At 42.8% G+C, this 13,509-nt stretch overlaps 2 protein-coding genes across 3 annotated transcripts in view; one reads left to right on the forward strand and one right to left on the reverse strand.

The window, feature by feature from the left end:
- The first annotated feature begins 589 nt into the window (after nt 1–589).
- On the forward strand, nt 590–7,500 carry LOC133972072 (probable C-mannosyltransferase DPY19L4). 2 transcript variants are annotated; one of them, XM_062409286.1, is made up of 19 exons: nt 590–960; nt 1,069–1,221; nt 1,611–1,735; nt 1,815–1,905; nt 2,017–2,138; nt 2,288–2,433; nt 2,531–2,654; nt 2,784–2,918; nt 3,056–3,187; nt 3,290–3,415; nt 3,502–3,575; nt 3,727–3,885; nt 4,006–4,125; nt 4,222–4,342; nt 4,449–4,505; nt 4,597–4,679; nt 4,823–4,955; nt 5,144–5,302; nt 5,495–7,500. In XM_062409286.1, exons 1-19 carry the CDS (start codon nt 870–872, stop codon nt 5,657–5,659), a joined length of 2,316 nt encoding a protein of 771 aa, XP_062265270.1. In that variant the 5' UTR covers nt 590–869; the 3' UTR covers nt 5,660–7,500. The 2 variants fall into 2 exon arrangements, with proteins under 2 accessions (XP_062265270.1, XP_062265271.1); XM_062409287.1 differs by having other exon boundaries at nt 591–960; nt 3,314–3,415.
- Nucleotides 7,179–13,509, reverse strand: part of LOC133972701 (uncharacterized) — a 42,651-nt gene continuing 36,320 nt past the window's right edge. Inside the window, exons 14-15 of the mRNA XM_062410266.1 lie at nt 8,255–8,339; nt 7,179–7,891 (exon numbers count right to left, since the gene is read on the reverse strand). Of these exons, the coding sequence (XP_062266250.1) occupies nt 8,260–8,339 (80 nt within the window). The 3' untranslated portion in view covers nt 7,179–7,891; nt 8,255–8,259. The remainder of the gene's footprint in view (nt 7,892–8,254; nt 8,340–13,509) is intronic.

The raw sequence follows: 13,509 nt of genomic DNA on the forward strand, positions 1-13,509 counted from the left end.
TTGATAGTGATGCAAAGCAGCAGAAGTTCAGAGACACTGGGACACATGGTGTTGAACTGCAGTAATACTCTGTCCCAGCTGCTTACTGGTGCAACATGGAACCCAAATCTTTAAATAGAAATACTGATATTGAATAAATTCCTCCTTCATATTCTATGAGAAGATTCTTGTCCTATGTTTACAAGGTGCACGGAGACACTGGGTCACGTGACATGGAGGGACCTGATCTATGGGAAGAAAAGTCGATTATTCAATAAAAAATGTCAATATAAAATAAAAGATGCACTAAGATTCAATGATAATAGATTTATCCTGTTTGAAAATCATATTAATATAATTCTGCATTAGTTTGGAGACACTGGGTCACATGACAATGAAGCTATACAATAAATAGAAAGTGTCTGTTCGTGTATTTACATAAATCAAATCTATAAACATTAGCAGTAGAAAGTATGTGAGTGTAATCACGGAGCGGTGGGCCTGAGGTTAAGTGGCCGTCCTCTGACTGCCATCCCCCGGGAGAACTGAGCTGGAAAACGCCGCTGCTGGACCGCGGTGCCACAGTCAATACCTTCCGGTCCCAGCCCGGCAGCAGGCACTTCAGTTCCCCCCCTCCTCTTCCTCTTCCTCCTCCTGCAAAGCTAACACCGCTTCAACAAAGCGACACCACCGATGGTCGTTCTCATCTCCGCGGAAGAAAAGTCCCGCCGGAGGAGGAGTGAAGCTGTACCCGGGCCTGTCATCACCTCCCTGGAGGACGCCGCTCCAAGCCGAGCCCCGCCGGTGGGACCTGGGCTCAGCTAGCCGCCTGCTAGCTAGCATGCTGTCGCCCCTCCACATCGCAAAGCTCTCCCGGGACTAACCTCGTCATGACCGAGTTAAGAGGTCGGAAGACGGGGATCCAGGAGGGGGATGCAGACTCCGAGCGGAGCCAGGCTGAGCCGGAGCCGCAGACCGAAGGTGAGTGCGGCTGCTCGCTAACCGAACACCGGGTTAGCACCGGGAGGTCAGACACCTCCTCCAGAGAGAAGCAGGTGAAGATGTCTGCTTGTTGTTATGCCTGATCAGGTCCGAACGAGGCGGGGACAGCCTCCAGCGGTGCAGGGGACGATGCCCAGCAGCAGAGGAGCGATGGAGGTGAAAAGGAGGACGGGGGACAGAGACAGGAGGACTCGAACACATCCGGAGCTTCAGGGAAAACCTCACGGAGGTCTTCTACATGTGAGTTCAATTTGTTATGACATGTTAACCTCAGTGTCAATCAGCTGGTGTTCCTCCTGCTGACGACCCCCTGTGGAGCTCGGTCACTTCACTACAGTCAGGTTTATGTGATTAGAGCCAAATCACAACTTTACATCTCAGGTTACTTTACATCGTGAGGTCGAGATCATAGGACACTATACAGAAACCCTACAGTTACCACAACGAGTGAGCACATGGCAGGAAGACACCTCTGGCACAGAGAGAGAGAGATTATCTGATATCACACATACGAGCGCACAGAATCAAAATGATCGGAATCAGAAACTCGTCAAGTACTCCCAGAAGCTCCCAGGGACAACACCAGAAACACACACAACTTAAAGAACTGGTGTGTCTCTGCTCCTCAGCCGGTTTCCTGCAGCGTGTGGTGAGGGTGTTCTTCGGCTGCCTGGCGGCGGTTGCCTGTGGCGTTCTCTACGCCGTGTATCTCTCAACGTACCACGACAGGAAGTTCTGGTTTTCCACTCGACAGGTGGGTGACCTTGTTTTCATGTGCGTCCGTTACAGCTGTCGTCACGTCATCGTTCTAAAAGTCACTTTAATGCCCTCAGGAGCTGGAACGTGAAATCACCTTCCAAGACGGCAGTGGGCTCTACTACTACTACTACAAGCAGCTGCTGGAGGCCCCGTCCTTTGAAAGAGGTTCACCTCATTTCTGCTTCTTATGGAGGAAAGAAAATGTGATGTCTGACTTCTCCCTTCACCCTCTTCTGCTCTGACCAAATCCTTTTCTAATGTTCTCTTGTTCTCCAGGCTTCTATGAGCTGATGATAGACAACAGGACCGTCTCAGGTCAAACCATCAACGCAGTGGAGCGTCTGTCTCTGTATCCAGAGCTCATCCTTAGCTTTGTGTACAGAGTCACAGGGAGCCAGGTGGGTCATTTAGCTTTTAACAGGAATGTCTCAGTCCTTCCTAGTCTGCGTGACATGGGTGTACACTGGTTGGCGGGGGAGGGGGGGGGGGTTACCACTGTCTGTCCTCAGCTGTGACCGAACACCTGTTTGTGTCCCTGTGCCTCCAGGACATCGTGGAGCCGATCTACTTCTATGTGGGCGCTGTCTTCGGCCTCCAGGCGGTCTACGTCACCGCGCTGTTCGTGTGCAGCTGGGTGATGAGCGGCACGTGGGTGGCCGGCATGTTGGCCGTGGCCTGGTACGTGATCAACAGGTGAGCTGGTGTCTGCCACACTTCGGTGCTTCTCTCCGTCTCTCGTTGTGTTTCTTCTCTCATTCTCGTCCTCTTTTTTGAACTCTACCTCCCACAGAACAGACACAACCAAAGTGGACCATGCTCTTCCACTGCGGGACAACTGGGCTCTGCCTTACTTCTCTTGTCAGGTGGCGGCTTTGACCGGATTCCTGAGTAACAATATCTCCTCTGCCACTGAGGTGAGCCTCTCATAATAACTTATACCTCTTTAGTACCAAAATGATTGGGTGTACACAGCTTCTCCATTGCCAGTAGAGGAGTTTCCTTCTCACCTTTCACCCTGGGGACCATCTACTGTTTCTCCCCAGATGTTTTGCTATCTCACCATGAGTGCCAGCACCTTCACCTTCCTCCTGGTGTGGGAACACAGCCATTATGTGCTCTTCATCCAAGGCCTCTGTCTGTTCCTGCTCGACTCCTTCGACCTGGTGCCGTCACGTAAGGTAACAGAATGTTGAACTACTTCTTTTGACAGCACAACAAGCGAGTCTTTGATTTCTAAATGAATTATGCTCATTATTGTCCTTTTTCCTTTTCTCTTGTCGTGTCTTGATTTCTTCGTCTTCCCTGATGCCGACAGATGGCTGATATCCACAAAGTGTACCTCAGCTCCTTGTTCCTGGCCTACTTGTTCCAGTTTCAGAACCCGACCTTGCTCAGCTCGCCGCTGCTCAGCCTCCTGATTGGCTCCGTGCTAGCGAGGTACTTCCAGGTAGAGTTAGCTGCGCCCTCACGACAGAGTTCAGACTTATTCTTCCCTTGCGGATATTCTGATGTGAAGATTTCAATTTTCTCTACATCTAATCAGAAGTAGTTGTTTTCTGTATTTGTATCTCAGCAAAGGATGAAGATGGGTCCTCTGGTGGCCAGAGTGATGAAGCTCTTCCTCCATTTCCACCTGGTCTTTACCACAGGGATCACCTTTAGTTACCTGGTCAAGGTAAAATCACACTTTTCTGTCCACTTAAAATAACGTTTACTTCAATCGGGGGAGATCGGACTATAACCAGCATTTTCCATTTGCAGAAACTTATACCTGTAAGTGACGGCGACTTCATATTGAAGTTCCTTGAAGTAAAATTTGGGCTCAACACAACAACGTGAGTTACAACTGTATCATTCCAAGTCACAGGCTGTACTCATCATCTACTTTCCTTTGTGATTATGAATAGTATCTATATTATTATTATTATTTTAGTCTGTATATTTTGATCTGCTTTAACAGCCACATGTTTGCTTCCTCTGTGTCAGGGACTTTGTCACCAACCTGCTCCTGTGCCAGGAGACTCTGCAGAGTCCGGGTCAGGATTTGTTCCTGCGACTGACGCAGGCCTCAGTTCTTCCCTTTTACTTCCTGGTGCTCACTGTGTGTCTGCTGTCCACCCTGCAGACCATCTACAGAAGACTCAGGTTAGAGGCTCGTGCCACATCACTCACAACGCGATGATGTTATATGGCGACTCTCTAAAATGGGGCCTTTGGCTGGAGGCTCGGTGTCATGATGCTAAAGTCAGTTTCCCTTCTCTCCAGTGGTCAGCCAATGAAAACCAACCTCCGGCTTGAAGATGGGCGAATAGGAGAGCAGCCTGAGGTCATCTATCACGTTTTTCACACGTTGCTTTTTGGAGGCCTGACTCTGGTCTTCGATGGGTAAGTCTGTCAGCGTAATAAAAAGTGAAATCATTTAGATTTCCAACATGTTTCCCACAGTACATGAAACACTGACTGTGTTCCTCCTTCACGCAGGATGAAGTATTTGTGGACGCCATACGTCTGCATGTTCACAGCGTTCGGTGTGTGTTCTCCTGACCTCTGGATGACTGTGTTTAAGTGGCTTAAACTGAGGTCCATTCACCCGGTGGTGCTGGTGAGTGACACAACCACTGTGCTCTTTTAATCATAAAACATATATCATATGAATCATTCAGGTTCTTGCTTCAGTTATAGATTGTTATTTATATTTTATCCTGCAGTCTCTGATCCTGAGCACAGCCGTTCCCACCATCATTGGTTTCAGTTTATGGAGAGAGGTGAGATCTTCAGCTCTTTTTCCCTCATCGCTCAGATTCTGAACAATTCAAATTAAACATCTGCTGTGTACCGCTCTCCTCTGTGTTGCAGTACTGCCCGCGGGTCTTAACGGATCTGTCCGAGCTGCAGGAGTTCTACGACCCAGATACAGTGGAGCTGATCAGCTGGATCAGGTCATATGTCTTTGCTTTTTGTTTTCTGTTCTCTATTTTATTCTTATTGTATTTAGAATGTGTATAAATGAAATCTATAGGTTCTACAAATTGCTGTCAAGTTGTAGTTGTTGCGTCACGTGTCTTATCTTCTCTTCTTCCAGGTCACAGGCTCCAGTGGCAGCTGTGTTTGCAGGAAGTCCTCAGCTGCTGGGAACAGTGAAGCTGTGTTCAGGCTCAGCTGTGACCACTTTACCCCTTTACTCTGACATCAACCTGCTGAGGAGGAGCGAAGACGTGAGTGACGAGACACAGCTGAGAAAGAAACCACTTTGTCTTAGAGTTACCTTCCTCCAGATTAGCTGTTCTAGCAATAGACAGATATTCATGTTCCACTAATGGTTACTTGAGCCTTGGTCTAAACTATTTTTCCAGGTCTTTTCCTTAGCTTTGAATCGTCTGTTTCTTTTTTTCTCCCCTCGAAGTCTTATCAGGTGTATGCAATGAGATCTGCAGAGGACATCTACAAGATCCTGACGTCTCAAAAGACAAACTACGTGATCATAGAGGAGTCGATTTGTACAGAGCTTACTCTCAACAAGGGCTGTAGGATCAAAGACCTGCTGGACATCGCCAATGGACATGTGAGTTTGCCTGTACCACAAGCTGCCTCCCTGATGACTGTTTGATAAAAACTTATATATTAACTTAAAGCAGTTTTATACCTCCATATAGCCTGTGTATTTTGACATTATCTTACTTTTCATTCAATGTTGATTATGAGATGAGTTTATAAAAACACATCTTGTGATTAACCTTTTGCATCTTCCTTTCAGGTCGTCTATGACAAAGGGGAGATCTACTCCTTCTCCAAGCACGGGCGATTCTGCCACGAAATCAAAATGAACTACTCCCCGTACACAAACTACTTCACCAGGGTTTTCTGGAATCGCTCGTACCACGTGTACAAAGTGAACTCTGTCATCTCTTTTCAGTACTGACGGCAGCTCCTCACTTCCTGCTGAGACCTAACTGAGCCTGACTTCTCTTCTCTGGTGTTTTTTTTACATCACGTCCACCACGATGCACGGGGGACTGCGATGTGTTTCTGCGCCTGTGTGCTTAGGAAAATGTTAAATCACTGTTGGGGCATTGACACATTAGAACCAACTGGAACCAGCTGAGCACGTTGTTGGGCTCATGTTTGTTTAAAGTCAACATAAATGGACCCTGTCGAAGTTGGAATGTGCCATGTTGATTTGTGAACTGTTTTATAAGCCATGCCTTACTGTCACTGTCTCTGCGAAGGTTTTAATGCAGGATTTATTTGGAGGTCTGTGTTTTTAACTCTGTACAGAAGCAGAGAGCAGCTGAGGCTACTGAAATATGTTGAGTGTTTATCTCGCACAAAGATAAAGACACAAATTTTGCCTTTAAGTCTATTTTATGTTTGTTTGTCTGTGATGTTGATTCATACTGTTATTATAATATATGTTGATTTAAAAAAATGTGTTTTAAATGTCTCATGACCCTCAGATAACCGTGGTCCACCCGTCTTTACTCGTAACGTTTGCCTTGTTTCCGAAAGAGAATTGTTGTTTTTTTCAAGAAGATTAATTAAGAGGACCTATGCATACTGTTATTAGTTCAAACCACCATTTTTATTGTGATAATGTGTCCTGATCTAGAGACGATTGTTGGATTTTAATTATGATGAACAAGAACATGTGATAATGTTCTGATCAACTTTGTTTCTAAATCTACTCATGCAGGACATGTGTCTTCAGTAGAGTACTGCTTCTCATGAGCTTCGATAGAGGGAAGGTGTCTGTCTGTATTCTGCTGATGGTTTGATGTGTCTCGTAAAACGGAAGTTGGCAAGTAAGACCAGAACTCATTGATATGAATCTGGTTCTGAAGCTGCTCATGTTCTCTACATCATGATGGCTTATATTCAAATGTGGGGAGTTGTCAGGTTCCATCTTTTTATTGATCAAACCTCCACCAAGGTCCAACAGTCACTCATAAACATCCGTCTCCTAAACGTGTTTTATTTGTTTCATCATGATTCGCGAGTTTCTCTCTGAAAATCAAGGAAAATGTTGAAAACCCTAAAGAGATAAAAGCTGATCCTGGATAAGCCCCTGATCTGCTCCTGAGTTTCATGAGTTCTTCTCTGACCCACAACACATCCTTCCACTGAGTTTACTGATAACAACTCATTCACAGTTGTTGATCTTTATTATTTTCTGCTGATCAGGTCATAAGTTAAATGTCTTTTCAGCACTACAGTATATAAATGTCTTCTAACTTTGACTCTGTGTTTGTGTGAATCTAATCTAACGTGTAATTCTCTGTTGTGTTTATTACTTTGTGGACACACTGTGGTCAGCACAGGGACGTTCATCTGCTGCTCTACGGCTTCTTTTATATATTTAAGGTTCAAACTAATCATTCTTGTTGATTAAGTATTTTTTTAATTAATCAATTACTTGTTTAAACTGAAGAAAACATCAGAAAGAAGTGAAGACTGTTTTTAATCCATCAAAAAGTACAAGAAGCAACTAAATCTTATATTTGATAAACATCGGCAAACATTTGAGATTTTTACTCGATAAACATTCTGATCATTTAAAAATGTATGGATCACATGTTTGATTAATTAGTAAACATTTTGGAGTAAGAATCATAATTATGACTTACAATGTACAGTGGAGTTAAAACAACTTAATTTTCAGTGCGAGCGATTTGGTACAGATTGCTCACTTAATTTTAACACTGATCAGTAGGGGTGCTCTCCCTATCATACAGACAGAGAGAGAAAGAAGGACTCTGTATGTTTCTATTTAAAAAATCAGCAGTAAAAAAGAAATACTATAGTTAATGCCTCACCTGACTCACTGTCTGCTCTACCCACTGCACTAAATACAGTATTAGTCAATTCCTCTGAATTTGTTAACACTGTCCCCCTTTGCCCCTTTGGCCCCCCCCCCTCGGGGTGTATTTCACTAATGACCGCACCTGTGTGAGAGAGATCTGAGCTGTCTCGAACAAAACGCTCTCATTCAAAAAATGTAACTCCTATCTATATATGAAGACAGTGAGAATCACAAGACTTTGCCGCATAAGCAGATATCTATAGTATTGGTCAACATAAAAAAATAGGACCGTGCAAGCGAGTTAGAAAAGTGCTTCTCCTTCAGAGAATGTCCTCTCACTTCTTGTCCATAAACCTAAAGAGAGAAAAAAGACATAAAATGAAATGTTCAGTTCCACACAGCTACGTATTTGATGTATTTACTGTATTGAGACCTAATATTTCCATAATTCTCTGTAAAATTGAAGTTTACTCAGAAAAATATACTGATCTTAAATTGCTGAGCCCTAAATATTGGGTTTATGAACATTTTAATTGCTGATAATTGAGTTTTAATTCAACATTTAATTGTTAACATTAACGTGAGGTTTCTGATCTGTGCCTTGCTCTCAGCAGCTTTTTAATTTTTAATTCAAACAGAGGTTTTACACATGATCACACATATGTTACTTTGCTACTTAGTTTGAGGCAGTTTTGTTGAACAGATGAAGCAACTCACTGTGTTCAGGACGGAATCTCACTTGAAGAATTAGAACCTCCATTACCTGATCTCAGCGGCTCTGAGGCACCTGGATCTTTTCCAGCTGTGAGGTCAGAAACACATCGTTAGTCCATCCTCCTCTGAGCAGACACTTTCATTACAAACCACCAACACTGCAGGGAACAGTCCTGAAAACTCTCTTCAGCACAAAATGAATCCTATCCAATCTACAGAGGGTTTACTAGAGTCCTGCACTGGGTCAGGTTCCTGTGGGGAGACTCGTATCCATTGAAATAAATATGGGCAGTAGTGTAGACAAGGCCTGAGTGAACATTTGTGGCAAATTTGAAGAAATTCCCTCAAGGCATTCCTGAGATATCGTGTTCACAAGATGGGGACGAACGGATGAACAGCCTGAAAACATTACGCCTCCCTGACTGTGGCCGGTGTGGACCAGTACAAAGTGGACCAGTACAAAGTGGACCAGTACGAAGTGGACCAAAGAGGTTTTGGGGTGTTTTATAAAACTGGACATGTTAGTACTTTCAGCTGCTGTGCAAATGTGAAGTGATGTCCTCATAAAGCATGTTAGTATAAAAAGAAAACAGAATAGAAACAGAAGTTTTACTTACGAGGTGAGGTACTTTGGACTGAAATAAAAAGAAAATACAAATGATTTCAGTTATTACAGTAAAAACACAAACAGGATTGTGTCATGTTTTTTTCTCGTGGCGATCCTCCTCAAACGATCAACAACATTCTGTCACTTGTTATTGTTTGTGTGCTGGACGCTGTGTGCAGAGCTTTTTATAAACAGTCTATGGTGCAGAGGGAAGTTAGAAAACTTCTCCTGCTACACATCAGCCACATGACCTGCAGGACTGTTACTGTAGATGAAATGTGTGTTTCCCAGCATCATCACTGGTTCCAGTCTCACCTCTGTTGGACTCGACTGAGTCTTTGTCCAGTTGGGTGACGATGTCCTCCTTCTCACCAGCGATCTGGAACACACAGTCGTACCTCCTCCAGTCTTCAGGGGAGATGGAGGAAACGTTCAGGTCAGCGCTCATCTGGAAGGTTCCATCATGGTTGGGGAGGACCTCTCCGTGGTACACGTCCTCATGAAGCTCCTCCCCCTCTCTCCTCCAGAACATCACAGCTCTGTCAGGGTAGAAACCTGTAGCGTGGCAGCTGACTGGAGAGGAGGGAGACTTCTGGAGGAGAGAAATCCTGGGAAGCTCTGGGGAGGAAAAAGAAAGACAGTTTATGGGTTATTATAATGTATTGCTCACTAATAATATCATTCCTGTTTGATTCCATTTATGTTTCATTAGTCATTTCTGTTAATATACGAGACAAGTGAACAAACTGTGAGATGTGAGTGAGAGACAGAGGCTGAAGGGATGCAAAGACACTGGGGTGGACGATATGACCTAAAAGTAATATCACACAATTTATTGACAGGTTTTATATCACAGTATTTATGAAGTGAACTTCCTGTAGTGGACAGGTCCTGATCACTTCTGATTAATGTAGGTATTTTGTGTTAAAGTGCAAAGTGAGTGCAGGTCGGTCGGGCAGTGAGGAGGGAGGACGCTCCGGCTGGGTCTCAATTCAGGGACGGCTTCCTTCAGAGGACCCGGTCTAATCCATTCATCAGTGACTCCAAGTGAACTGTGCCAGATGTAATGAAGTTCCCTAGGGGCAGTGCTATTATGTCACATTCACAGTAACATGAGGTCACTGTGACATTGACCTTTGACCTTTGACTACTAAAATCAGATGAGTTAATCCTTGAGTCAAAGTGAATGTTTGCACCAAATCTGAGGAAATTCCCTCAACACATTCTGGAGATATCGTGTTCAGAGCAATGGGATGGACGACCCAAGAGCTTGATGCCTGCAGCCACTAGGTGTCCCCTAGTGGCTGCAGGCATCAAATAAATGCAGAGGCATGAAAAGAGCAGAGATAGAGAGAGATAGAGAGAGAGAGAGAGAGAGAGAGAGAGAGAGAGATGTGTGATGATGAGTGACAGGGAGCAGACTGAGTCCAGCAGGTGTTTGTGTATTTGCTCTTGTTCGCTGCCACAGAGAAAGAAAGAGGAACATTCAGTTGATGGAGGTTCTGTGATGTCACCTGTTCTCAGCAGAGAGTTCCTCCCCTGCTCCAGGTACTTCTTCAACCAGGTAGGACACTCCTCTTTGAGGTAATTCTTATTCTGAGCGAGTCGAGCTTTATCCTGATCCCACTCCAGTTTGGTGATGACACTCTGTGGAGTTAGAGCGATCCACGTCTCTGTCTCATGGTCCCATAATATGAAGTCTCCTCCATCATAACCATACTGATCAAAACCTTTAACTTCTCCAGTCTCATCGTCCCATTCACATCCGTACATCCGCTGGTAAGTGTGAACACCTGAGAGAGACAGAGATCTGAGCTGTTATTATCACATCTTCACCACACACAAACAAACACACACACACACACACACACACACACATATACACACTTAAAAATGTATTGATCACATGTTTGATTAATTATTAAATATATTGGATCAAATCTAATTAGTGAAAATGTCTTTGTGTTTGTGTGATTAAATGTGTGAGTGTGATTGTGTGTGTGTGTGTGTGATAGTGCCTATGTGTGATTATGTGTGTGTGTTTATGTGTGTGAATGTTTGTAAGAATATGTGACTGTATTATGTGTTTTGGTGTGAAAGTGTAATTGTGTGTGTGTGTTTATGTGTGTGTGTGTGATTGTGTGTGTGTAAGAATATTTGAGTATGTGTTTGCGTGTGTTTATGTGTGTGTGTGTTTGGTTGTGTGTGCGTGAGTGTGATTGTGTGCACGTGTGTGAGTGCGTGAGAGAGAGTGTGTGTCGTTTGTGTGTGTTGTGTTATAATTAGAGAGTGAAATGTAAACAAACCTCCAGTTTGGTTGAAGCGTTGCTTTAAGATTTCAATGCTGACTTTGAACCACTGCTGGAAAACCAAAAGCATCCCAGTCTGCGTCTCCCAGTACTGTGCATCATTTGCCTTTAACATCCAGTCCTGTTTGGGTTCTGCTTTCATTGTGTTGCTGTCATAGTAATCGATCTGAACGTCATCAACCAAACTAACAGCCACAAACTCTGGAAGGTTTGGGACTTCAGACGACGCAGTGAGGAAATACTTCAGAGAGTGAATCCCTGCAAGAAAAAGGTCAAGTCCTGACTTGAAGTTTTCAGACTGTTTTATAAATCACTCAGAGTCAAGAAGACATGAAGCACAATCAACACAACTTCAGATGTTGTGAGGGAAACAAAAACAAAAACACATTCATAAAGAAACGTCTGCTCCAGAGTACAACTCTCTTTAATTTGAATATTCTGCTACCACTGAAAAATTGATTCAATCTAACGACTCAAATGTTTAATATTAGAAAATAGTATTTTCTACTGCAAAGTATTTAATGTGAAGTGACACTACTTAAATTTCCAGTTACTCGATGAGACTATTTATTCTTAAAGTCCTTAAATAGTTGGTTTCTCTCTCTTTATATATCAATATATATTTATTAGTGGTCCACCGATGAATCGGTCGTACATCGGTAGCGGCCGGGTCAGGTCAATCTGAGGAGGGCTGTTTTGAACAGGGTAAAAAGGTGCTGTTTTAAATTATCCTTGTGGTATTTTTACCAAAATATGTTAGACATTTCATTAAGACCCCAAGGAACCATATCAACTTGTGGTAAAATGTGCATAATACGGGAGAGCGGGGTAATGCTAAGATGGCGCAGCGCATGGCTGCTTCGATGATTTGGTGCGTGTGTAACGATCTGACAGTTTAGATTTTGTGAAGTGTTTTCTGTGTTTTGTGTTTTTAAGTTGTTTTCATGTGTGCACTCGGTTTCTTTTTCCTGTTTTATTTTGTATTCTCTGTTCCTTGTGGGTTGTTTCTGTCTTCACTTCCTGTCTTGTTGATTGTCTGTCTCCTCATGTGTTGCACCTGTGGCCAATCACCCCTGCCTTCCCTGTGAGATACGAGTGATAAAGGGCTGAAATAATTTAAAATACTGCTTTTTAAATAATGATTTAATTATTTCCCTGGCACAAAAGGGTGAATGAATAACAACAAAAACAAAATAAACAAACATCGTGTAACCCAGGTTAAAAGAAACATAATTTAGTACATAAATAGTTGAATAAATATAATTAAAATTTACCTGAGTTAAGTTTATATTAGTTATAAAATCCATGATTTAATCTTAAAATATTTAACAAAGATTAAAATGACTATCAAAAGTAATACAATAGTGATGCATATTATTGGTTTTGAAAGTTATTTAATGTGCACCGTGGCTTTGAGAGAGCACAGCTGCAAGAGCCAATCAGAAACAATGTAGTTCTCCCTGGTAGCAAGAGCCAATCAGAAACAAGGTAGTTATCCCTGCTCCGGTAAAACGCCAGATGGAAGGCAGCGAGAGAAAATAAACGAGATTCTGGTTTGTTGTATTCTGTCTAAGTCGGTGGACTGTGGATTTTTTGTACCTTTGAAAAGTTATTGAGAGTTACTGAGAGATCGCGTGGAGCTCAGCATCCATGACAACATCATAGCTGCATGCTTGCAGAGGAATAGATGGCGAGCCTACCCAGCACGTGACCACACTGAACGGAGTCCTGTTCCATCGGATCGCTACTAGAAGTTCGCATGAACGTAGGATTTTGTGGTAAGAGTGAACCTCTCAGATCTACAGACTGTTTCTACCTCAAGTGGAATTTAAGAACTGCACAACGTGGTCGTAAGAAAGAATCCGTCTGAACTTGTTAAGAAGTCAGTTACTACACACTGAACTGGATTAACACCATTACATTCACAGTATGTTTAAAATGTGTTCTTTTGACATTTGAATGTTATAATTGATATTGATTGTACTGCATTGCATGCATATTATTTTCCCTGTGTATGTTATTGAAGCATATGGTTGTGCTGTGCTAATGCTATCCAGCAACTCACTGGTTTAGCTGAGGTGTAACATAGGAAAGTAAAACTAGATATTTAAATAGGCCTAATTCAAGATAAATTGAGAACTTAATAGAACTTGTTAGAATATTGTTGTGCTGATATAACAGATAACTAAAATAGAAACTAAACAATAATATTAAGTTTACAGTTTAAAAAACAATTTAAACATAAGTCAAAATAGAATCGATAAAACCCAAAATAGGAAATGGTAAATCTTTTCTTTTCCTAAAAGAAAAAGCTTAACTTGAATTTAATTTATTTAAAGATT

The sequence above is a fragment of the Platichthys flesus genome, chromosome 17 (assembly GCF_949316205.1).
Source record: "Platichthys flesus chromosome 17, fPlaFle2.1, whole genome shotgun sequence".
NCBI lineage: Eukaryota > Metazoa > Chordata > Actinopteri > Pleuronectiformes > Pleuronectidae > Platichthys > Platichthys flesus.

Coding starts and splice junctions, on each gene's coding strand:
- LOC133972072 (XM_062409286.1), top strand. CDS start 870: ATGACCGAGTTAAGAGGTCGGAAGACGGGGATCCAGGAGGGGGATGCA. Junction 1,222..1,610: donor CTCACGGAGGTCTTCTACAT/GTGAGTTCAATT, acceptor TCTGCTCCTCAG/CCGGTTTCCTGCAGCGTGTG. Junction 1,906..2,016: donor GGCCCCGTCCTTTGAAAGAG/GTTCACCTCATT, acceptor CTTGTTCTCCAG/GCTTCTATGAGCTGATGATA.